The sequence below is a fragment of the Misgurnus anguillicaudatus genome, chromosome 23 (genome assembly GCF_027580225.2).
Source record: "Misgurnus anguillicaudatus chromosome 23, ASM2758022v2, whole genome shotgun sequence".
NCBI classification, from domain to species: domain Eukaryota; kingdom Metazoa; phylum Chordata; class Actinopteri; order Cypriniformes; family Cobitidae; genus Misgurnus; species Misgurnus anguillicaudatus.
In genome coordinates, this window is record NC_073359.2 from 18331864 (window position 1) to 18358398 (window position 26535).

At 36.1% G+C, this 26535-nt stretch overlaps 1 protein-coding gene and 1 long non-coding RNA gene across 3 annotated transcripts in view; one reads left to right on the forward strand and one right to left on the reverse strand.

The window, feature by feature from the left end:
- Positions 1-5797: 5797 nt before the first annotated feature.
- On the reverse strand, positions 5798-24788 carry rgmd (RGM domain family, member D). The gene is made up of 5 exons (XM_055217952.2): positions 24681-24788; positions 15054-15091; positions 13066-13214; positions 10289-10800; positions 5798-7285 (listed from the first exon to the last, which is right to left on the reverse strand). Exons 1-5 carry the CDS (start codon positions 24729-24731, stop codon positions 6596-6598), a joined length of 1440 nt encoding a protein of 479 aa, XP_055073927.2. The 5' UTR covers positions 24732-24788; the 3' UTR covers positions 5798-6595.
- The window catches only part of LOC141359261 (uncharacterized), a 45593-nt gene continuing 31495 nt past the window's right edge, over positions 12438-26535 (forward strand). The window contains exons 1-2 of one of the 2 annotated variants that reach the window (XR_012365681.1): positions 12438-12838; positions 19958-20058. This is a non-coding gene — a long non-coding RNA (uncharacterized lncRNA). Of the gene's footprint in view, positions 12839-13203; positions 13342-19957; positions 20059-26535 lie in introns of those variants that run through there. The other variant, XR_012365680.1, reaches the window with a different exon arrangement.

Sequence of the window (26535 nt, forward strand, 5' to 3'; positions counted from 1 at the left end):
AAAAATATTTACTGAATATTCATGTATAATAATAATGAAGAAAAATTAGGAAAATGATGTGTCCATGCCTGATGTTCTCATCCTCCGCAACACTTTTTGAGAAAAGTTTAAGCACACATACAGAATTTTAATAAAGTTTGAGTGACCAAGCACATGGACCAGTTACTTCAAGATGGCTACCAGGTAAGATCATTTTTACAGTTAATTTGAAATATTGTCTTGTCAGAATGCTTACACGACATTTTGATTATCATTACCGCAACAGATGCTTATTAAATGTTAATTTATTTAATAGAAGCATAATACTTTAATTTTAAATGCATGTGCAGAATCTCCAAATTATGTTCTTTCAGGTTTGTCATGTCATTTTGAAAATATGTCAGTGTTGATGTTTTCTGACTGTTGCGGTAATGAGATTTTTTAGGACTAATTTTTTTAATTATGTTACAAAAAGTGTTAAATGATAAGTAAAAGTTTTTAAATTAATGTTCCCATTTACTCCAGACTTTGTTTTTCAATGTCTGGTGGGAAAAAAGTAAATTTAAGCAATTTTTACATTTTCATGCTTGACATTTTTAAAACCAAGTTTTCGTGAGAATCACCCAGACATACAGATAGATACAGTGGATAGACAGATGAATAGACAGACAGACAGACATGTAGGACAGATAGACAGACACTGTAGATAGATACTGTAGACAGATAGACAGACAAAGAGAAAGATAGACATCTGGAATAGATAGACAGATAGATACTGTGGACAAACAGACAGATAGATAGATAGACATCCGGGATAGATAGACAGGTAGACATACAGACAGATACAGTGGATAGACAGACAGACAGACAGACAGACATGTAGGATAGATATACAGACAGACACTGTAGATAGATATTGTAGACAGACAGACAGACAGAAAGAAAGATAGACATCTGGGATAGATAGACAGACAGATAGATACTGTAGATAGATACTCTGGATAGACAGATAGATATACAGACAGACATGTAGGATAGATAGATAGACAGCCAAATATATAGACATGTAGGATAGACAAACAGACAGACAGACAGACAGAAAGACAGTGTAGACAGACAGACAGACATACAGAAAGAAAGAAAGATAAACATCTGGGATAGATAGATAAACAGACAGACAGACAGACAGACAGACAGACAGATAGATAGATAGATAGATAGATAGATAGATAGATAGATAGATAGATAGATAGATAGATAGATACTGTGAATAGACAGATAGACAGACAGACATGTAGGATAGGTAGATAGACCGACAGACAGACAGACAGACAGATAGATAGATAGACAGACATGTAGGATAGATATACAGACAGACACTGTACATAGATACTGTAGACAGACAGACAGACAGACAGACAGACAGACAGACAGACAGACAGACAGAAAGAAAGAAAGATAGATAGATAGACATCTGGGATAGATAGACAGACAGATAGATAGATACTGTGGATAGACAGATAGATATACAGACAGACATGTAGGATAGATAGATAGACAGACAAACAGACAGACAGACAGACAGAAAGACAGTGTAGATAGATACTGCAGACAGACAGAAAGAAGAAAGATAGACATCTGGGATAGATAGATAAACAGACAGACAGACAGATAGATAGATACTGTGAATAGACAGACAGATAGATAGACAGACAGACATGTAGGATAGATAGATAGACAGACAGACAGACAGGCTAGTCTATACTGTTTCATATACAGTTTGATCGGCAGCTGAAATATGGCGAGGGAATAAATGAGGATGTGGCAGAAACATAGTAATGAATAGAGGAAGAAAGAGAGAGAGAAAAGGAAAGGGGCGAGCCTAAAAAGTGGAGGCAGCGGCTCATGAAATAAATTGGCCCAATTACAATAAAGTGTGGCTCTTGGTCAGCGCTCGGTCCTAGCAGTTCATCTTTATTACAATCTGTTAATGAAAATCAATCCTCCTCCTGATAGACTCTTATCTCCACGGCCTCTGAGCGCCGCACACACGGGAAGATAATAAATTAGGGTAATATTGCCTTTGATGAGGGAGTGAATTGCAAATTATCATAACTTTCTAAGATTTATGATATAGATGCCTAATTTTCAAGCTTGGTTTTCCCAGGCTTGGAGGTATAGAGGGGCCATTTGTTAAAAAGTTCTGTAGCACAGATGTGTTAACAAATACACGGCACAATGTGCATGCAGGATGATGTATTTTTGTAGGCTAACCTGGAAGTTAGCGGGACACTGGTCACCCCCCAAAAAACATAATTTTTTTCATAGACTTATGAATTATCAAAAGTATAGCTCTGTGTTTAACAAAAGTTTAAGACACACATTTTGTCAAATACATTATTCTTCAAAGGTAAATACAAATTTTATAAACATTGAAGTGTAAATGTATTTACTAGAAATATAAAAAGCAGAATTTTGACTTCAAAATTTATAAAATTTGTATTAATCTGAAGATTAACTATAAGACTATAAAAAGGTAAGAAAGAAATTATTATTTTAGGAACCCTTGAATGAAAGGTAAATTTTTGAGAGGAACCAAATTGGCACTACTGTGTACCCTTTTAAAGAGTCAATATTTTGATATATATTAATCATATACTGTGTGAAAAATAGTAAAGACAAATATGACAACATAAATGGCACTCACAAAGTCACTTTGCTATATTGTGTTATATTTATCAAGAAATAATGCAGCAATTTAAATTACATTGTTCACTTTTAATGTGAGTTTAAGGTTGATTTAAGGTGCTTTTGGCCACAAAGTAAAGCCTGAAGGTGAAGCTCACACTTTTAAATCCATATCCTGTACTTTTCTACTATAGCCGTAACCTTTTATTTGCATCGGAGAGTCATTAAAAACCTGCTTTTAAAAACCAACAACAGTAGCTTTATATGCCAAAATAGCTATACTTGTTAACATTAACCAATTTAATTAAATGGTGACCCTTTACATTACGGCCAGTGCAGTTGTAAGTAATGTTACAGCGTTTGATTTTAAAAATGCTAAAAGTAAACAAAAAATGTAAAGATTAACTTAATAAATGCTGTAGAAGTATTGTTCATAATAATGCATTAACTAAAATATTGTAGCGTTACCAAAAAAACTGAAATGAAAACTTTAATAAAAATCTTCCTGCACAGGTAGTTGAGGACATTTTGAGTGGTTTCCCTAAAAATGTTTACAGTATTCAGCCAGACTGTAAACGTTAATGGTGCTGAAACACACAGATGTTTCTAATTAATTCATTAAAAAAGCATTCGTTTTAAGAGAGCCATCCATCTACCAATTTATCACTCAAGGTGCGGACATCTCCCATGCCACCTATTTATCTTGCCCGATTAATGTCAAATGAATGTATCTGGTGTGAATATTAATCACTCTTTAGTCTTTATTTTAATTCATTAGCTCAATAATTGTCCTTGTTTATTAGATCAAAGTGAATAAAGAACAAAGTGGATTGTTTGTTTATATACCCCACCATTACATACCTTAAACAGAGTAGGTCAATAAAGAGACAGCAATATAATCGTTACTAGTTCAAGTGCATTATAGTACAGAGAAGGCGAAAAAATGTTAGAGCTACAAAATGCATTAAAGGTGCCAAAGAATGCATTGAAATAATGTTAAATTTGATATCTACATAGAACGTATGTAACTTTATTAAGTGCAAAAATGATCTATTAAAACCCTTGTCCTTTGAATGAAATGGTCTATTTTGCCCTATTTGGAAGGGTCATGAATAATAATGTTAAGTTCTGCTCTGCTGCTCATGTCAGTAGCTCACATTAGTAAACAGACCTTGTATGTTTGAGCCTATATCTGACGAAAATACAGATTTTGATGAACAACTAATTGTTCGGAGATTGTTAATGGACGTTTCTGAGTGGTAAGTTTGTGTTTTTGTCAGTATGGACCTGCAAAGGGTAACTGTAAAGTCAATAGTAGATATTCAGCCTAAATGCTAGCATATAGCATTAATTAGCTTTGTTTTTAGCATTTTAACAAATTTGTAATTAATTTAATGTGTAATTTAATATTGGGGCGAACATCCCGGTGTTATGTTGAGATTGGCCTGTTATCCAGCGGTCTTTTGCATGCATGAGGTTTACATAAAAATGAGGAAACCAATGCGATTGATGCTCATGATATGTCATTATATGTAAATACAGTTTTTTATTCGGTGGCACCTTTAAATACGTTATAAAAACACAATAAAATCAGTATAAGAATCATATAGCTGTCAGTATGTCAACTACTGGGCTGCTTTACTGTCCAAAATGATTTCTGACAGATTTCCCGCCTTTTTCTTCTCACATTGGGCGGCATTAAATCAGAGAGTGATGGAGTGCCGAGAGTTGCGAAATACAAGAAAAGGGCAGCCCTGGTAAACGCTTAGTTTAGTATGATGAATGTGCTTAAATTCACAACGTTTAATGTTTCAGTCACATTTTAGCATTTTAATTTGTGAAATTGTTGATAGTATTCGCAAATGTCGATATAGACGGTTTTAGCAGGAACAACATAAACAAACAAACACAAAAATACCAAACGTAACTTCCGGGAAAGTTACGCAAAGAATCAATAACAACCTTTTAAGCATGAAGTTAAAACAACTTGGTTTTGCAAGTTAATTCAACCTAATATTTTAAATTTTGGATTGTGATAAGTTGATATAACTTATAAAATCGATTTAAAGTTGTTTAACTTAATTTTTTAAGTTAAAAATGTGTTTTTTAGAGCTGTGCATAGATTAATCTAGATTAATCTCATACAAAATAAAAGTGATTTTTTTGCATAACATATGAGTTTGTGCTGTGTGTAATTATTATGTATATATTTGAAAACACACACATTCATGTATGTATTTAAGAAACATTTACATGTGTATATATATATTTATTTATATTTGTATATATTCTAAATGATATATAAATAAAAAAACAATATTTAAATAAAACATTTCTTAAATGTATATATATGTATGTATACATATTTACACCCATTACAAACGCATATATTATGCAAAAAACTTACTTTTATTTTGTATGAAATTAATCTAGATTAATCTATGCCCAGTCATAGTTTTATAGAGCAGATTATTTCTGATAACAAACAAAATAAATAACATAGAAATTACTTTAGTTCAAACCATGACTAGGGCGTTAGTTAATTAGCATTGTAATAATATGGATCCTAATGCTAATCTGGATAATACTGTGATAATAGTTGTTACGTACTTTATATTTTGAGAAGTATCGTATAGTCTCGATTATAAAAAATATTTTTTCTTGAAAATGTCTCTCAATAAATGATGTCATCTTATATTTGAGCTCTAGAGTCGACGATTAATGTGGTAGGTGGCGCCAAATATACACAAACAAGTTCCCCACCAGTAAGGCAGACTTCTACTGCTAATGAAATATTAATAGGCTACATGTTTTTTTTTTGTTTTTTTTACAATGATATGGACAACCTAGGCTGTTATTAAATCCACCAGATGGACTGCAGGTTATATACGGTACTATATGCCATATGAAAAGCATTAAAGAATGTGAAAAGTATTTTCAAATGAAAGCATTTTCCTTACAAATAACAAGAGTTGGTCTTCAAAAAGCATTTTTCCAAAAGGTACACTGAAAGGAGTGAGGGGGCCATCTTACATTCGTGACAATACGGTACATTGCAAACTGTAACTCTCTTAAACTACAGTGCCCTCTATGGTACGACACGAGTCAAGACATAACTAAACCAGCCATATACAGTCACAACTCTTTTTAATATGGAAAACAACAGATTATACAATACAGCACAAAATAGTTATGTCTTACACAAACTATAAAAACATCTAGCTAAGTGAAACAGCTTCCAAACATCAACTTTAAAACATATCATCATCATCTATACACAGGTGAATGTACACATTATAAAACATATATACACTCTTTCAATATATTATTATATAAAGAATTTGTTTTGTTTTCTTTCAACCGTAATAGGCAGAGCAGCTCGAAGAGGTCCGACGTGATTTACGTATGGATATTAGCAACCAAGAACTAAAAATACATGCATAGGTAGCATTTCAGGCAGTTGTTGGATCCTGTGAAGACGACATATATTTTCAGGGTTTTATACCTCCTGTATGTGTGAAGTGCACCGTGTGTTACTGTAAGATGTGTAATGCATGCGTTACGATAATAAGCCACCTCTGACTGTCTCTTATTAATACTTCTTTTAATGAGGATCTCCTCTCTGGTGAGACTTTAATCTGTGATAATATGAATGATATGCAGATTAGCTGCCTTCATCTTTTCCAGATTAGAGAGCCACAGTTGATTTCACATTCAGAAAGCCTGGAGTGTTTTGCCATTATTCCGCTCTGGAGAACAAAACTGAATATGTTTATAAATGGCAGAACGAGGATTAAGGGTCTTTTTTCACTTAGCACGTAAGTGCTGGATTTAGTTTTTTCACTAGTTTGAAGTCAGTTCGTGCGTGAAACTTTAAACAAGGTTAATTTCCAATTTGAAGAACAGTCCGGCTGGTGCTTGTTGGTGCCTAGACCAAAAGCAAAAGAAGTAGCAAAGCCGCACAAACGGATGGCGTAACGACTGCTCCTCCGTTATAAAGGTGTGGAGTCCTGGGTGAGCTCTGTCTTAGAGTGCTGGGTGGAAGTGCCTTAAGATCCTCCAGGGCCCCGTACGCAGCCATGGAGAACTCCGGGTCTCCTGTGGTGAGAAGGTCAAAGACGCACGATTGAAAGTAAACGTCCTCTACTTGCAGCATCTCTCGACACTTGGTGGTGGCACGTTCCAGCATGTCCACGTGCGACGAGAGGCCCGGCTGCAGCTCGCCGCCGTCCTCCTCGCCGAACCAGCCGCCCGTGAGCCGCGGCGGACGGAGACTCTGTTGGCGGTTGAGCACGTGGGCCTTGATGACCTCGCTGAGCGGACAGCCATGGAGGCACAGCTGCAGGCCGCCGTTTTCCTCCGCTAGGTCCTCGGGCATGCGGATGGCAAATGTCAGGTAGCGGCCCACCTGGCGAACGATGATGGACGTGCCCAGGTATCGAGCGTGGATCTTCACCTGCCGGATACCTAGACCGCCGCTGCCCTCCACGATCCACAGACTGTCTCCTTTCCCGCCGCTGCGTGTGCCATCCTGGAACGCCGACGGCAGGTCCTCCGTGGTGGCTTGATAAACCTTTTGCTCGGTGCAGTCATGGTAGGACTTGAAGATGACCGTTATCTACAAGGGAGATCAAAGGGAACCGGTGAGTAATCTCTTTTACAACAACACTTAGCAATACAGTAAAACAACTGTATTTTTATGTGTGGTCTGGTTGTCGCCAACTTAACCAGCACCAGGACATTATGTCAATCGGTGACATGTACTGTATGTGTTATTAGTAGGGCTGTCACAATGATTAAATAATCGTCTGATCGCAATGATTTCAGATCACCGCAATGATTGCACATCTCTTTTAAAAACACAAGGGGGAGCTGCAGCACCTGTATTAACTGTACAGTATCAGATGTCTCCTATCAGATAATTTTTTTATTTTATTGTGTTTATTTCTTATGAAAAATTTTCAGTTTTTGAAAGATATATTTGTGTAAAAAAATTATTTCATGAACAAACAAAAAAAATGTATGAGAATTAAATGTCAAAGCAATAAAACAGACAATTAATTGTCATAATCATCGAAGTCCTAAAACAGCCAATTAAACGTCATAACCGTCACAATTTATTAGACAACTAACCGTCAGCCAAATTTCACAATCGTGACAGCTCTAGTTATTAGTATGGCAATTTCTTAGCAGTGCAAAAGTCATGGGTTTGATTCCAAGGGAACACACATGCTGATATAATGCATACCATGTACATCACTTTGAATAAAACGTCTGCAAAATGTGTAGATGTAAATATAATTGTTTTATTGGACAGCAGGGGAATAAATTGTACTTTGCATCATTCAACACCGCATCATTTTTTACATTTAAGCATTTGGCCGATGTGACTTACAGTGCATTCATAGCACAACCCATGACGTTTGTGCTGTTAACGCAATCTCCAGTCGACCGATTGAGCTACTACAAGACACAAAAATACTGTAAAATGTCTATAAAATGTTAAAAAGCATATAATACAAATGAAGCCGAACATGAAGGGCAAAGTGTTTAACTGCTAGTGCAGAAAGCCTTCAGCTGGAATTCAGAGTAAATACCAGAATTAACCACATGGTGGCAGTAGAAGAACAGTAAAACAAAGAGACAACTTGTGGTCTACTAGTATTTAACCCCTGCAGACCTGATTTTCAGGTGTTTAATCACTGTGCATTATTTTGATTGTTTGATCAGCATTTTATGGGTTTGAACCACAAAACATGTGATGTCCATTCCAGTGAACACAGGGTCTGAAGGGGTTAAACTGAACTAAGGCCATATCATTCAGTCCAACATATTCCAGATCTAAAAATTGTATCTGCTCTTTTTAATCAATTTATGGATTATCCGTTTTCAATAAGATTTAAAATATGTGGGCAAAGATGAATCGCATACAAAATAAAAGTGATTTTTGGCATAATATATGTGTGTGTGTGTATATATATATATATATATATATATATATATATATATATATATATATATATATATATATATATATATATATATATTCTATATTATATATATAAAATTAAAAAAAGATATATAAATAAAAAAATCTGAAATGTGAGTGTGTGTGTGAATATACATAATAATTACACACAGTACACACACATATATTATGCCAAAAATCACTTTTATTTTGTATGCGATTAATCATGATTAATCTTTGCCCAGCACTAAGCAAATTGTTTAAGCTACCATGTTTGAATTTATACAATTTCTAGTAAAACTCAATGCTTTTGGACTTTCTTTTTGGATTAAATTGCTGGTCGATAAAAAACATCTGTCAATTCAGTTATCAATTCAGTCACTGTCAACCTGACCTGTTTTTACATAATATGCTAATGCTTGTTATCTTCCTACTTACTGTCTATACCAGACTCTCAAAAAAAAAAGGTACAACAAGGTACAAAAGTTGTCACTGGGGTGGTACCTTTTAAAAAACTACACTTTTGTACCTAAAAAGTGCATATCGGTATCTAAAAAGTAAAAATTGGTACCTTAGAGGTAGTGCTGGGCAAAAATTAATCGCGATTAATCGCTTACAAAATAAATGTGATTTTTGGCATAATATATGAGTGTGTGCTGTGTGTAATTATTATGTATATATAAATTACACACACATTCATGTATGTATTTATTTAAGAAACATTTACATGTGTGTATATATATATCTATTTATATGTTTTATATAAAAAAATATATAATTTGAAATGAATATGTGTATGTGGTTAAATATACATAATAATTACACACAGTACACACACACATATATATTATGCAAAAAAAAATCACTTTTATTTTGTATGCGACTAATCGCGATTAATCTTTGCCCAGCACTACTTTAGAGGTACATATTGGTACCTCAAAAGTACACATCGGTACCTAAATGGTACATATTAGGACCATTTTAAAAGGTACCATCTCAGTTTGTACCTTTTTTCTGAGAGTATAATAACTTTTTTCCTTATTTGCCTTCCCTACTTTGTTAAATTCTTTTATTCTTTTTTTGGACCCGAATTGTAGCCATGGTTCAACACTCCAATTCCACTTCCTTTAATAGGAGACAAAAATGTCCCCTAATGACATCATTGTGTGGTCTAACTGTCTGTCTAGTTCAAGTTTTTGGTTTGAATAGTTTCCTATGACTGCATGACTGGACACAAGGCGTTTTCTTGTCCCTGTTTTTTTATTTTATTTATTATTATCGTTGATTAACGGTTTTTGTTTGTTTTGCTTTGCACATATTAAATCAAATATTTGCTGTTGTTTGCGCACTAAGCAGGTGTGCTATCAATTATTATCCATATATTGTCTTCTTGGTCACATTTCCACAATTTGTAATATGAAAGCTGTGGGTTTTTAGGTAAATATTGACCACTGTGCAGACACCATATTAATCACGTGCATTGATTTCCGTTTTTCACGACTTTTTCTAAATCTCATCAATAAACTTCATAAAAAATGTATTGAACAACACACATCGCCATTAAAGCCAGTAGGTCTGTACTCTTGACATTTACTGAATACAAACAACTAGGTCACCTTTACCCTAAAACAGCCCAATGCAAATGACACTCACCTTATTGGTCGCTGTAGCACTTGACCCTTCAACAACCGGTACGTTTGTGACTTGAACCGAAAGGTATCTGTTGTGGATAAGTGGCCAAGCCCCCTCCACCCTACATGTCTGAAACTCATCCCGAAACGTCCGCAAGTGAGGATCCCCGAATAATCCACAATGTCCATACTTTTTCTGCTGTGCTGCGGGGCCCAAGGCGAGCACCCGACTTTCGTAGTTACAGACGTCCACCACGGGCGGCCTTGAAGTGCTAGGTGCTTTGGCCGGAGACGTCGGGCCATCGCTGGAGCAGTTATGTTGTGCGAATAGCTCTTTTATACGAAATACGGCAGAGTGGTACACCAGGTCCCCTCTGCAGCCGCGAGCAGTCCGACGGGTACACAAGGAGTAGGCCCTTAGTGCGGTGCAGTAATCCACATCTGGATGCACCTCCTCTTGCAGGCCACCGGAGGGTGAAAATGAAGCCACATACTCTGCATTACACCGCTGAATACGACATGTTTGGCAGAACACTGTGGAGAACCAAAGAGCGTTAGATGTAACGTTATGCCAGCATGAGCGAGATGCATGGAAAACTTGGTGGGAAAGTATTTAGTGGTGGTTTGATGATCATAATAAACGATCTCTAGCTGATAATCTGTACCTCTCAACACATATTGCATTTTGACACATTATTAAGTTGCACATGACACAGCTGAGGGAAATAAAAAGAGAAAATGCAATTCAAGTGCTATTTCAAACCAAGCTATGTTCTTGTTTACATTAAAAAGTATTATGGTTAAGTTTAAACAAAGGTGTAAAAATGACTGCGTAATAATAACGTTGTACTCTGTCATAGGGGCTCTGTTAGTTTTATGCCCTAACATTTTATTCGTCAACTTTAAAATGCTTTAAATTTTGGCCCAACAATAACAAACATGATGGAATTTGGGCATAGGCGGATTAACCATATGGGCAATTGGGCGAGTGTCCAGGGGCTCCAACATCCTAGGGGCATCAACCGAAACCAGCAAAATAAAATAAAATCACAAAGATCTCGGCTTTAACCTTTAAGAAAACGCGAGGCGGACCGCACTACGTTTATCAACAGTGCCCTGCGTTTTTTATATTGCTAGGCAACCACCAAATCAGACACTGGGGGCGCATAAACAGCGCGCAAAACACTCACTCTCGCTGCCATAAACGCGTTCTGCGTGATCGATAACAATGTCATGTTTTTCTGCACTTTCCATGCTATTTGAACTGGTTGGGGACAATATATCTCATAAAGAAAGTGGATTCTTGCGTGATCAATTGTGAGTATGTGGGTGATGGGGCACCTATAAGAGGCAGTGGGTGGTGGGGCACCCCAGGGACACCACAAGCTCTTAATACGCATATTTGGGTTGTATAAGTACGTATAAAAAAATCCCACTGCAAAAACATGGTAACCAAAAACTAAATAGCTGAGCATGGATTTTAATAATTTATTATTGTGCTCAGTTTTTATTTCTATTATAATATACAACAATGTAATATGATGCAAATCAAATTGTTACAGTAAGTTCAACTTATAGCCGCAAAAGTTATAGCTATACAATAAGACAGCATAACATTTAAATACACCATCTGTAGACCCCTGTCACATCCCATATGAAAAAAATGTTTAGATTTACTAGTGTGTACTATAGTAAACAGTAGTAAAATTCATAGGAAAAACCTATTTAAAAAACTATACTTTAGTATACTACAATATCGATCTGTATTTACAGTACAGTTTATTAATTTACTATAATTTATCAAGTTACTACAGAATATTATAGTAAGTTAAATTGTATAGTAAACTACTGTTTATTACTGTTTACTACAGTAAATATTAATGTATACTACAGTATTTTGATGTGGGATTTAACTTCAATCCTAGCAACACAATATGTGATACTGATACCGTTATATTTCATAATAAAAAAGCATTTCATTCACACTAATTAAACTTAATTTATACTATAAATAAATTATTAATACGTAACTGTAACACATAACCGTAAATAGTTACTAAACAGCCCTTTCCTGAATTTATAAAACAAGATAAAAAACAATCTTAAGTTGCGTTGTTTTTAATATAATTAACTTACGTTAAAACTACGCAACGTGTGCATCACATAGGCGGTTAAAGCACGCGACTATCGAGAAACTCTGCTAACCGATATTTAATAAGTAACGTTTCGCTTATAAATGTAATTAAACGACAGTTTTACCCTCTCACAAAACAAATCGTGACTTCTTAAGTCTAAGTAACCAGCTACAAACAACGACATGTTAAAAGCTAGCCAAGTTAGCGAAGGTTTTGGCAAACTAATGAAAAAACAAAATGCGACTAAACTAGGTGAACTTGGTAAAAGAGGAGTACATTATGGACATACGACTCAAATCACGACTGAAGGTTTGTTTAAAAACTATTTCAACGATGCAGAGTTTAAAATGCACTGGTTTCAGTCTTTTCGTAAACACTGCTGTGATTTGCTAGCGAGTTAGCAGCGCAACTCTTCTGAGGCGACGTTCACTCACTCAGTAAGTTACTAACTTAGTTGTGTGGCGTTAAACCTGGCCTACTTAAATAAAATGCGTATTATTTGGGGGTTACATGTTAATAACAAGTCGATTAAAGTTTATACACCATTGTGATTTTCCTGCAAAGTGGATTTTATGGTTCTCCAAAGTGCGCTGGAAAGTTTTTCCAAGCGCCTCCGGGATGTAAGCATGCGTACAAAGAGCGATTATTAGATGAAGTTATTTACCTGGTCGGAGTAACAAGCACATAGAGAGCACCAAAAGACAAATCCAGTCCCAAAGCTGCCGCTTAGCCGGGTTGAGAGTGCCGCTTCTCCCCATGCCAATCCATTCAGTTTGATTGAAGTTCTCCAACTGCTGCTCGACGGCGTTGAGGCTGCGAGAAATCGGACAAGTTTTTCATTCCAGTCCCCAGCCACTGTCAAGGAAAACTGAAAACCATCGCATGGGAGGAGCCTGTGGTCTCTAGCCCTTTCCCATGAATGTGCTCAGTCACGTCTTTTGTGAGTAATGCAGTGCTAAAGTATGCACATGAAAGAACAGACGATCGTATAACGGTCCAGTCTGTACAATAGAGTTTGTTTAGTTTGTATACAGGTATGACGCCTGTTGTAGTAGAACAATAAAGAGTTAACATTAAATTAATTTACACAATATTGTTTGTGCTGCTGCTGCTGCTGCTGCTGCTGCTGCTATTTCTATTAATAGTAATAGTAATAATAAATTAACAACAATCGTTATTACTATTATAAATAATGTTATTATTATTTATATTCAGTGGGGGCCGATAACTTCTCCTTCAATGGGCGCAAATTCAAAATATGTGTTCAGAGTGTCGTGTGTTGCTCACCATGTCAAAATATGTGTTCATTGCGTCATGTGAACCATGTGCATCATGCGTAATGTCAAAATACATGCCTGCTGCACACGCGTCGAAAGTATTTATGATAAAAGTTCACAAAATACTGGCAAGACACTAATTTAACACTAAACTCTGATTACACATGAGATTAAGGCAGTATCTGGCAAACGTCTGCATCTCTTTTATCATAGACCCCTTCGAAGCGTCCGCGGCGGACACGTGTTTTGACATAACGTGTGATGCCCTTAAGTTCACATGATGCGCCGAACACATATTTTGACATGAGCCGCAAACATGACGGCCAAATACATGTATTGTTGAGCTTCGCATCGTGCGCCCTCAAAAAAAAAAAAGTCACCGGCCACCACTGTTTATATTATTATCAGGGTATTAGTTCCAAAGGAGGATGTGGAAGGCCCCCAGTAATCAAAATTAGTAATTTCAATCCCCATCACCCCATTCTTAATATTAATACAATGATTAATGAGAAAGTGAACAGTTACAGATAATCCAGCCTACCAAGCTCACACCATAAAAATGTATAAGGTACGAGAGGATGTGCTGTCTCTTGGAATAAGTCCATAACTTATTTACAATACAGCTTGTAGCCTACAAAAACTATATCATTTAAGTGAATTTGTGCAAGCAAAATTATCTGCCAATGGGGTGAGAAAATGTTTCTTAAATTAAGTGTTTAAGAAAAAAGAAAACTTATTTGTAGATTTTTTTCTCACCCCATTGGCAGATATTTTTGCTTTATTTAAGTTTAAATTAACTTAAATTGTATATTTTTGTCTATAAAATAGACTTATTTCATTTTGCTCATCAAGAAAAAAAAATAATTTTTAGATATTTCTACTGAAAACAATACAAAAATACTAAGTAAGAAAGTCATTTTTGCAGTGTAACCATTTTATTCAGTAGTACAGTAGTAATAGTTGTGTTTGTATTAGTTGTCGTTTATGCTAATTAGCTATTAATTTTTATTAATTTTATATTATATTGCAAAGAAAGACATCTTTGTCCTTTGCATGAAGTGATAAAAGTTTTAAAAGAAATCTATTTTGTCCATCAACTGCATTTATTTGTACAGCTGACAGTCTGCAGACCCCATTTTGTTATGCAGCAAGTATGAGAAAAATGTAATGAGAATAGCTCAGCCCACCTAGATAGTTTAGCTTTATGGTGGGCTTTAGCACTGTCCTGTTTTCTCTAGTTTAATATGTTTCGTGAACTACTTTTAGTTTGTTTACGATTCAGTCATGTTAGCATTAGCATATATGGTTATAAAAACAGTGAATGCTGTACACAGCAACAAGCATAAAAATCAAAATATAGTGATTATCAGCTCACCATTTGGACCGGTTTCGAGGATCCATTGAGTCTACAACCTATGAGTAAAAACAAAACATAATACATTTACTTTTGTATTTTAGTATTAAAATATGTAACATTTTATATATTAGTTCAAATACATTCATATTTATTCATAATAAATATTTATCTCATAAACATTCATCAATCTCAGAAATGAAACAGGAAGTTTTGGACACTTTTTAAGTCAGCAAATAAAAAAAGTCTTTATTTAAGTAATAACTTCAGTTATTTTTAAGCCACTTTTCATAAGTCTCAGAAATACTGTGGACATCGTGTATATAAACATACATCGTCTTCTTATATCATCATTGGTTGATTTATCACTAAAAAAATTTACAAAAATAAAACCTGTGTTATTGCAATCACTGGCGATGTTAATCACCCAAAATAACATATTTTAAAGGAGAACACCACTGTTTTTTAATGTTTGCTATGTTTTTGCCTCAACTTGGATTTTTGTGCATACCTTAATACACATCTTTGTTCGATGCGTGCACTTTTAATCTTTGTACAGTGCCTCGTGAATGTGTTAGCATTTAGGATAGCCCCATTCATTCCTATGGCTCCAAACAGGGATACATTTAGAAGCCACCAAACACTTCCATGTTTTCCCCTATTTAAAGTCTGTTACATGAGTAGTTACATGAGTAAGTATAGTGGCACAAAATAAAACGTTTGTTTATAGCCATAGGAATGAATGGGGCTAGGCTAAATGCTAACACGTTCACGAAGCACTGTACAAAGATTAAAAGTGCACGCATTGATAAAAGATAGGTATGTATTAATTCATCTAAGTTGAGGTAAGAACATAATAAAAATTTTTAAAACAGTGGTGTTTTCCTTTAAGGTGCTGGATGCACCCATAAAATTATTCCTCTATCAGGCCAATAGGAGTATTGATACTACAGAGGCATCATTCACAATCTGGCCTCCAAAGCAAACCTCATTCACTCAGGTGCACAGATGAGTGAACCCTTACAAGCATCTCATGCCAGCAGACGGCTTGACGAGGCAGATGGGCGGAGAAAGGGCCCTTTCTTTCCCTCACATTTGTGAGCATATTACATTGCATGACCCAGCGAATATATACATATTCGAGTCAATTACAGAGATGAATCAGGAGAAGAGGGGGGGAAGGAGATAGAGAAAAGAACGGAAAAGGGAAGGACAAGCCCTGCACATTTTTCCTGACACTGAGTCACTTGTTCTTGTACAATAGCGGAATGAGGTCAGTCCGGTAAAATTAGCCATCCGCTTCATGGCTGGACTGAATGCCAGGCCAGTGAGAGTCTCCATTTGAGAAATCAGAAAAATAAAAAGAATTTGGAAGAAAGGCAAAAACTTCTATTTAGTGTAAACTAAGGACAAGACTAGATATGGACATGATGAACCCCCATTGACCAGTACGCACTGCCTAAAAAAACATTAAAGTGTGAAGTTTTGGCACATCACCAAACGGAAATAAGAGTTGTTTTTAAACAGGTGACTCTAACACTCCCCCATCTACCATTTGTCAGCCAAACATATAGTCCCACCCCAAAGTCACACTTGTTGGTTGAGACAATATTGCTGCGTTGGCCTAGTAGTCGGATGGTCAAACAAACAATGTTTTGATAGCGCCACAGTGTTTGCACTTTCAATCCACAAATGGCTTTCTCTGAGTATGAAAGGCGAAGAATGTTTGTACGAGTGGCGAGACGGGGCCAAACATAACAACGTTGGTGTGAGTTTGGGGCGGGACTGTCTGTTTGGCCGACTGATAGTGGGAGTGTTTTAAACTTTGTTTAACTTTTCCATTTCACAATTTCGAAACTATATCAGCTTTAAGAAAACAATACCGTAAAGTTTTATTCGCGCAATAAATTCACAGTGGACGTCAGAGTGAAAGGCAGAGAACTGACAGAAGGAGAGAAAGAAAGCTAGGAGGGGGGAGAGAAAGAGGACGAGGGATTGGGTTTCTACTGACTGTATGTCTGGCCAGTTCCATATGGTCCTCATTAAGGTGCTCACTCTATGGGAGCAGCGCCACACCGTGCTGCTTGTTTTTGTTATTAGGCCCATCACATTCTGGTGTGGACTAGAACATTGAGCCGCTGATGGGTCCAGCTCACTAGTACTGAAATGATTTTGCTTCGGGACACAGATTTTACATCAGACATCGATTTGCGACCTGTTGCTTACACTGTGATTTAACAAACGCTATTAGTTTCCGGTGTCAGACTGCTTTAATTTGTCTGTCCACATGAAAAGCGATGTGGTGCTTAGACCATTTTGCAAGATGTAAACAACACTGGTCCAGCAGCTCTTCATGTTTCTGTTTTTTTAACACTACATAAACGTTGGGATTAAATACAACCAATAGAACATATAGAACTGAATCAAAAAGTTAAACAAACATCTTGATATATGTGAAATAAAGAAAATAGTTACAAACTGAAACAGGGAGTGTTTGAACAGTGTTGTTTACATCTTGCAAAATGGTCTATAGCCAGTCGGAATAAATGTCATTTTTACTATGCAACTGTTGCATGTGGAAGTGCATTTTAAAAAATACCAATCTGATATCACGAGAAAATGTACTTGGCAATTTCGTATAAATTCGTACAATGTGAATAAGACAAAATTTACAATTAATCTGAAAAAGTAAAAAAATCTAGTTGCAATTGTCGTCTTTTCCATATTGTGACGTATATCCAAGTGATACGGTATCCGAAATGATTAAAAAGTAGGACGGGACTTGATTTTGTCCATCGAGAACTGATTGGAACGTTGGAAGTCGTGTCATGTTGCAAATTGCCGCGATCTTTTACCATGCAGCTCTCATAACACAAGCTGTTTCTGCGTATCTGATGTTAATCTGGAGTACCTATAGAAGAGTATTACATCTTTAATATCTCCGAAGAGTCTTTAGTTTTATCAGATTTATAAAAGACAGATCAGCTTTACCGATTCTTTCCGCTAACGTATGAAAAAATTTGGAAGGAGGAGTTATGAGTCATGCAAGACTTTATACAACACTTGATAACTTATGATTCATTCATGTCATTTATATAATATGCACTTACACCCTGATTTCAAACATAACACATAAGTCTTACTTATCGCATGCAACTCATGACCCGGATGAGACTTTTCAATGAAATCCAGCGGTAAACAAACACACGCGCAAAACTCAGCCGCTACCCCAGATAAACAAACTGCATCGATTGTTTCCATAAGGCTGGCTTACTTCTCATTACATCCAAAAACACACTTCTTCTTTCGTGCTACTGTTGAGTTTTGATATAAAAACAAAGCTGCCGCTTGAAGTGATGCCTGTGACTAACTGTGGGTTTACACCAGATCCGAGTTCAACAATTTGCGCGAGTAGATTACATACAAAGTCAATGCAAAGACGCGACCAGACGCGTCCTTGCGTGGGGCGATGCGGATGACGCAATATGGGCGGCGCGTTTGCCGTGAAAACACGGGCTATTTTCACGTGAATGTCTCCATAACTACAATTTAATGCGCGTCTTTCACGCGTGAATGAAGCGAGTAAACTCAAAATGTTCAAGCGGCAAACTAGACAAGGTAGATGCAAATTTGGCACCTCAAACGTGGCTGGTGTGAACCCACGATTACGGTCCTTGGTTCTCGCTCTAGCGGTGAGTGACGTGTGGGAGTGGTTTTCCGGGGGAAGTGCCCATAAAAATAAATGATATGTATGGCTTAGCTGGACCCATAATCGAAAAATACTTTCCGAAACTTGTACGAACCCTGGCGAAGTTCATTCGGCACAGAAATACTCTGTAACACGTCCAACTGCTTTTTGGACACACTGCATTTGTTTAGCATGAGGAAACTCTTTCCCCACCAGTGTTTTTAAAAAAAGTTGCCAGCCAGCGCCAGCATTTTTCATGATTTTTACAAAAGTTTAATGCCTTCCAGAAAATTTTCTTCTTTAAATATATAAACAAACAATATATCAGATGAAAGAACAGATCCTCTGCTTTCAAAAAAAAAAAACTTTTCATCCTACCTTTATTAGTTCTCTTGTAATCACCTCTCAAACATGGGTTGGTTTCTTCAAAAACACAAAATTTTGATAATTCAATTTTTGCGAAGGACTTTTGATAGAGATCAGATGCAGAGCGATCTTTAAAACATACACAGAGGTCTTTCTCTTTCACGTGAGGTGCTACTTCCGGGTTGTATAAGTTGCGGACCTGGTGGATAATAGTGGTATTGCGGAAAGACGGAAAATCTCGTAATTGGCGGGAAAGCGTTTTCTCTTAATTGACGAGATATCTCGTCAATGGCGGTGAAAGAGTTAAACTGTGTTAATAAGCCAAATGCATAAAATACCGTTAACCCCCCCCCAAAGATTATAAGGGTACATTAAAAAGTCATTTATAACAAACACTACAATATTACATTAAAAAAAGTTTTAAAAGTGTAGATTTTTAGCGACATCTAGGGGTTAGAGATTGTGAATTGCAACGAACGGCTCAGTTCATAGCTCACCCCTCCCTTTCGAAACACATAGAGAAACTATGGTAGCAAACATGTTGTCATCATCTGAGACAACGTAGTGAAAAAACGTGCTCTATAGTACAGTTTGTCTGTTGAAACATGACGGTGACTTCCATGTGAGCAGACCCGCGGTGTATATAGATAAAAACGTCTCATTATAAGGTAACAAATACAGTTCATTATGCAAGGTCTTTATACACCACTGATAATTTGGTTATGTATATTATATTGCATTTCTGTTAAGAGATCTTTCAAAAGTTTTACATTTCAATGTCAACAAAAAATAAATGATCATCTAGAAATAATTATTTGGATTTTATTATTTGCATTTAACACTGTTTTTCACACGACTCTTATCAAAACAGACCTGCAACGGTAAAACCAGCGGTCCAGCTATCTTCTACAGTTTTGTGCCAAAGCAGCTGTGAAAAATGAGGACATACATGTGCTTACCCCCTCCACAGAGGTAAATATAACTTTTCTCAGTAGTTCATTTGTGAGACACAGATGTGAAATCTGCTTCGCTGGTGACAGAGACTTGGTGCTCAGAGCAATTATCATAGATAACAGAAACAGAAGTGTGTGCCTATAAGAGGCTGCCACTGATCGTATCTCTACTGAAGGATCCCACTTAGCCGCCTTGATTGATGCCCGACTGAACTTTACGGGGGTGGGAAAAGAGAGGTCTTTGTCGGCCCTGAGTGGCTTGCTTTCTTCCTAAGAGTGGTTAGGTATTAATTTATAATGACTGAGCTTAAGGCACATTTAATTAAGATGGAAAAATGGAGTTAAGTTTTCCGTTCCTGGAGAGAATTTCTGTATAGTCATATTGTTGGGCTTAACAGATTGAAAACACAGAAGCGTTTACACCTAACTTTAGGTGCGAGCATTATCTGCTTCCCCCAGGTTATTTGACTGCAAACACAAATTCCCTTTTCTTTCTTACTCCTCACTTCGGGCTGTTTCCTTCTACTCGGATGCTGTTGACATAGTGTCAAGCTCTGTCTTTTTAAAAAAAGATAAACACACAAGTAACCTTAGATTCAGGGTCATGAGGTCTTCTCAGCTTGGTGAAGGAAGATAGCGGAAGCAAACAAAAGCAGAATGAGAAGCGGCCTTAGATCACTTCTCTAAGAAAGGCTTAAAGCTTAAACAAGGATCAGGTTTGAGCCGCTTCCATCCAGATGCAAATAGATGAATTTGCTGTTGAACTTAAAGTTTCCACACAATTTTCTTTTCTTGAATTGTATAACTATTGTCAAAATGTCACATTTATATGTGCATTTATTCATTTAGCAGAAAATTAAATCCAAGGTGATTGACAAATGGGAAATCAAAAAAAAAAATATATATATATATATAAAAAACATTAAACAAATGTAATAACATGGCAATAAAGAAAAAAGCACACTAAAATAACAGCTGAAATTAGCAACATTGGTCGGTCCTAAAAACGTATGCCCCTTTTAAGTCACAATAATACAGAAGAAATGATTGTCTTATTTTCCCCGACTTGACATCCGAGTGAAACGGCTTAAAGGAAAACACCACCGTTTTTCAATATTTTACTATGTTCTTACCTCAACTTAGATGAATTAATACATACCTATCTTTTTTCAATGCGTGCACTTTTAATCTTTGTACAGCGCTTCTTGAATGTGTTAGCAGTTAGCCTATCCCCATTCATTCCTTAGGATCCAAACAGGGATGAATTTAGAATCCACCGAACACTTCCATGTTTTCCCTGTTTGAAGACTGTTACATGAGTAGTTACACGATTAAGTATGGTGGCACAAAATAAAACTTTTGTTTGGAGCCATAGGAATGAACGGGGCTAGGCTAAATGCTAACACTTTCACGAAGTTGAGGTAGAACTTAAAATATTGAAAAACTGTGGTGTTTTCCTTTAAGAAATTAAAAAGGTAGTAGGGCGGGACTTGAATTCGTCCATCGAGAATTGCTTAGATCGCTGGGTCATGTTGTTATTTGCTAATCACTGCAATCTTTTCCCGGGCCCCGCCCTCATTTGTAAAAATACCAATATTAAAAAAAATAAGTTTTTAACCCTTTAACTGGCGCAGCCCTTTTTGAGTGGGGGGTTGGTGAAAAGGTGATATACACCTTTAAATTAATACAACTCTGGCTTTTTTTTTGGTCTAGAAGCCTAATTTTGGTTTTAATTTTGGTAATTTTTGGTTTTAAAGACGACACCCCAACGTTTTTTAGGGAAGTGTCTGGAGGTGAAAATATATATTTTTTTAAAGCAGTTTACATTTATTTGTAATAAATAAAAATGCAATATAGTATAATTTTTAATACATAAAATTGTCAAAAAACTGAGGTTTGTGCTGGTTTGCTTTGAGGTTTGCTGCATACTTGTGTCACAAATGAATAAATTACAGTTACTGCATTATTATTACTGCTAAAAGGTTTTGAAATATGAAAACTACATTCTTAGACCTTTCCAACAATATATAGTTTGTCGTGATAGATTAACATTGACATATAAAATATTAAAAATAAACGTAGGTGTCCCGCTCACGGGACAGCGCCAATTAACGGGTTTTAATTTCAATTTCATTGTGACTTTAAAGGTGCAGTGTGTTAATTTTAGCGGCATCTAGTGGTGAGGTTGCGAATTGCAACCATTGGCTCAGTCCACTGCTCACCTCTCACTTTTGAAACACATAGAGAAGCTACGGTGGCCACCACCGGACAAACATGTCATCATCAGAGACAACTTAGTAAAAAAAGTTTGGGCTTCTGTAGAAACATGGCGGCACAAAATTGCAACTTCCATGTAAGAGGACCCTCGGTGTATGTAGATAAAAACATCTCATTTTAAGGTAATAAACACATTACGGTTCAATATGAAAGGTCTTTATACACCCCTGATAATATAGTTTTGTAAATTATTTTGCATTTCTGTCAAAAGATCTTTCTAAAAATTACACACTGCACCTTTAAAGGGATAGTTCACCCAAAAATGAAAATTCGGTCATCTTTTACTCACCCTCATGTTATTCTAAAAAAGTTTGAGTTTCTTTCTTCTGTTAACACGAACATATTTTGATTAAATATGCACAGTTGATGGTTCCCATTGACTTTCACAGTATTTGGTTTTTCCTATTATGGAAGTCACCGTCAATTGTGCTGCATCATTAATCAAAATATATCCGAAAACTCATACAGGTTTAGAACAACATCAGGGTGAATAAATGAGAACAGTCTTCAATTCTGGTGAACCATCCCTTTAAAATAGTATCTCAAAATTTGGCTCAAGTAGACGGTGCAATAGCTGATGTTAGAAAGAAAGAATGAAGGAGAAAATCTATAAAAACTCATAAAGTCCTTGCTCTCGCTCTCTCTCTTTCTCTCCTACAACACCTGCTCAGGGTATCATTTCAAACCTCTCAGCTGTGGGAGCTTACTATGACCAAATAAATCCGTCGAATCAAACCCAACTCCCACTTCCAGACCTCAAGGTCCAGCCCAAAACTCAATACATGAGAACACAATACATCCTATAGATTGCAATATAGCCCATATTGCTCCAAGCTCGCTATTCATCTTTTGTAAGTTTTTGGTCTCTTTACCAATATCCGCTGCATTTAATTTCAGATAAAGTTTCAGCATCCTTTCATTCCATGACTTTTGGGCTCCTCCTCCGGTTCTTAGCTGAACAAAAGTTCCCAAGCTCAAGAATGGAGAAATTGCTTTTCAGTGCACCATTCCTGTACACCTACCACTATATTACAAAAAATGTTAATTGTAATGTAAGGTAAAATCTTTATATTCAAGTTTTTAATTTCCCTAATTCGTGCACGAATAAGACATTTTTTAAAGGGGACATTTCACAAGACTTTTTTAATATGCCAAATAAAACTTTGGTGTCCCCAGAGTACGTATGTTAAGTTTTAGCTCAAAATAGCATATAATTTATTATAGCATGTTAAAATTGCCACTTTGTGTGAGCAAAATGTGCCGTTTTTGGGTGTGTCTTTTAAAATGCACATGAGTGCTGTGGATGGATAGTGCAGATTAAGGGGCAGTATTATCCCCATCTGACATCACAAGGGGAGCCAAATTTCAATTACCAATTTTTTCACATGCTTGCAGAGAATGGTTTACCAAAACTAAGTTACTGGGTTGATCTTTTTCACATTTTCTAAGTAGATACAAGCACTGGGGACCCAATCATAACACTTAAACATGAAAAAAGTCAGATTTTCATGATATGTCCCCTTTAAATGTTAGTATTTCTGTAGCTCAGTTGGTGCATTAGCAGTGCAAAGGTCACATGTTCGATTCATAGGAAAAACACATAATGATAATAAATACATGAACTAGAACTCAAATGCAAAAACCCTGCAAAATGCGTCTGACATCCACTGTTAACCAGCAAAGCAGTGTTACTGAATACCCTGAGGCCGTGATTTGAAGTGATAGTATTTGATGAATGTATAATACATGCCAAGAGTATTCGTTTAACATCATTATCATAGTTTTGGCGGAGGTGGCATTTAGCGGCTTTAAATTATTGAAGTTGTGACAATAACATCAGGGATGTTTTTATGTATCTGAATTAAATTCATTATTGGTGTAAAATCTATAAAGTGGGGAAGATGCACAGAATTTGTCCTACTGTCAATTAAATTGTCAAAATATGTATCTTAGCTGTCTCTGGGTCTGTACCCTTTTGAAAAGTACAGCTTTGCACCTAAAGAGTTCATACTAGTATCTCAAACGTACATATTGGTACCAAATGTATACATAAGGGTACTGCCCCAGTGGGATCTGGTGTACATACAGTATTTTAACTTTTTTTTTCGAACAGTGTATTTCAATATTTGACAGTGGTATGTTTTAGAGTACACTACAAAAACTGTATAGTTTTTACTTTGATGAAGTCAAATATGCACATTTAAGACACAATTTCACTCCGCAAAACAGCAACTAGGTTTACTATAGTATAACAGTTGTAGTACAAGCAAGAGTTCACATTAAGAGTCAGTATCAAGTTACTGTACATGAGTAATGGCATTGCTAGACTCACACCGAACGACAGAAAGATGAAATGGAGCTTACCTCTGATTTTTGTGACTGATATGCATGTGAAATAGACGTGCGAAAGAGCATTTCACTAGAAGTCGTCTGTTAACCCCTGTTCCCTAGCTGACTCTACCAGACAACTGTGTCCAGCTTTGCTTGACAAAGGGAGATAGCTGTGAATTAAAGCGCATGACAACAGCTGTCTTTTTAAAGAATCGGCACTTTGATTAGGGCCGGTTTGTAGTTAAGCGATGTTCTCTAATTCCTACATATCAGGGAAGGGCGGGTAGGAAAAAGAGACAAAATACATAATAACATGCACTCAAACACACACACATACATATATTAATACACATTCAGAGGCTTTGACAACATATGTTGTCTTTGGCTAGCGTCACTATATTCTATAGTGGTCAGTTACAGTGTGCACTTTACAGTAAGGCCATGATATTAGCCAGTGTAGTAAACGTCCCCTAAATGTATTTAAATATTATATGCCACAATTAAAAAAGCACGACTGTTTTAATAAATGTTACAGCATTATAATACAAAATTTTAACCAAGTAGTTTTTTTTTAAAGTTCACACAAGCATAATATTTGATAGCGGTATTTGGACATGGCAGTGGCGGCCAGTGACTTCTTTTTTTGAGGGCGCTCGATGCGGAGTTTGTCACAACATAATTTCAAAATATGTGTTTGGCGCGTCGAGTGAACCTACGGGGATCACTTGTCTTGTCAAAATAAGTGCCTGCTGCAGACGCGTCTAAAGGGTTTATGATAAAAGAGACGCTTGCGTTTGTCAGATACTCGCATAATCTCATATGTTATCAGAGTTTAGTGTTAAGGGAGTGTCTTGCGTGTATTCTGTGAACGTGAGCGTGTGCAGCACACTGCAAAAAATAATTTTCAAGAAAAAAATGTCTTTGTATTTTTGTCTTGTTTTCAGTAAAAATATCTAGAAATTCTTAAATTAAGATGCTTTTTTTGATGAGCAAAAGTTTTTAGCCCAAAAATATCAAATTTAAGTGATTTTGTAAGCAAAAAAAATCTGCCCAAGGGGTAAGCAAATTTTTCTTGAATTATTCTTGAATATAGTGTTTTAGAAAAATGTTTAAGATTTTTTTCTTACCCCATTGGCAGATTGTTTTGCTTGTTTTATACACAAAATCACTTAAATTTGATATTTTTGGGCTGAAAACTAGACGTATTTTCTTGGGTCGTTTTGCTCATCATAAAAAAGCATCTTAATTTTAAATTTTTAGATATTTTTACTGAAAACAATCATTTTTTGCAGTGCAGGTACTTATTTTGACAAAACACCTGATGCACATGGTTCACGTGACGCAACAAACACATATTTAAAAAAAAACAAGGAACACACATGACAATTCAAACACTTATTTTGAATATGCGCCCCTCACGAGCCGCCACTGCGACATGGTACACTTATACCATCCACTAAAATCTTCATGATCCATTGCTGTTTCAACGCATTGCTAGTTATTAAAGTCATTACTTACATTTAAATTGTTTGTCACACTAGTGCTTAAATTTTAAAAAGCATGTAAGTTTCCACATATTTTTGTGTGTTTCATACTATCACAAAAAAATGGTCAAGAAATGGTCCCTAGCTGTCACTGGGGCAGTGCCCTTTAAAATGATCCTAAAATTTAGGTACATATATGTATACATTTGGTACCAATATGTACCTCTGAGTTGCTAGTATGCACTCATTCGGTGCAAGGGTGCACTTTTTTGAAGGGGCACCACCCTAGTGAAAGCAAGGCACAATTTTGGGACAATTTTCTGCTTTGATAAGTGAATGTACATTAAAATCAGTTATTGACTTGCATTTTATACTTTGTCCATTTTTAAAATAATCACATCTGT

Coding starts and splice junctions, on each gene's coding strand:
- rgmd (XM_055217952.2), bottom strand. CDS start 24,731: ATGCTCTTTCGCACGTCTATTTCACATGCATATCAGTCACAAAAATCA. Junction 10,801..13,065: donor GTGCTTGTTACTCCGACCAG/GTAAATAACTTC, acceptor GGTTCTCCACAG/TGTTCTGCCAAACATGTCGT. Junction 7,286..10,288: donor GTGCTACAGCGACCAATAAG/GTGAGTGTCATT, acceptor TCTCCCTTGTAG/ATAACGGTCATCTTCAAGTC.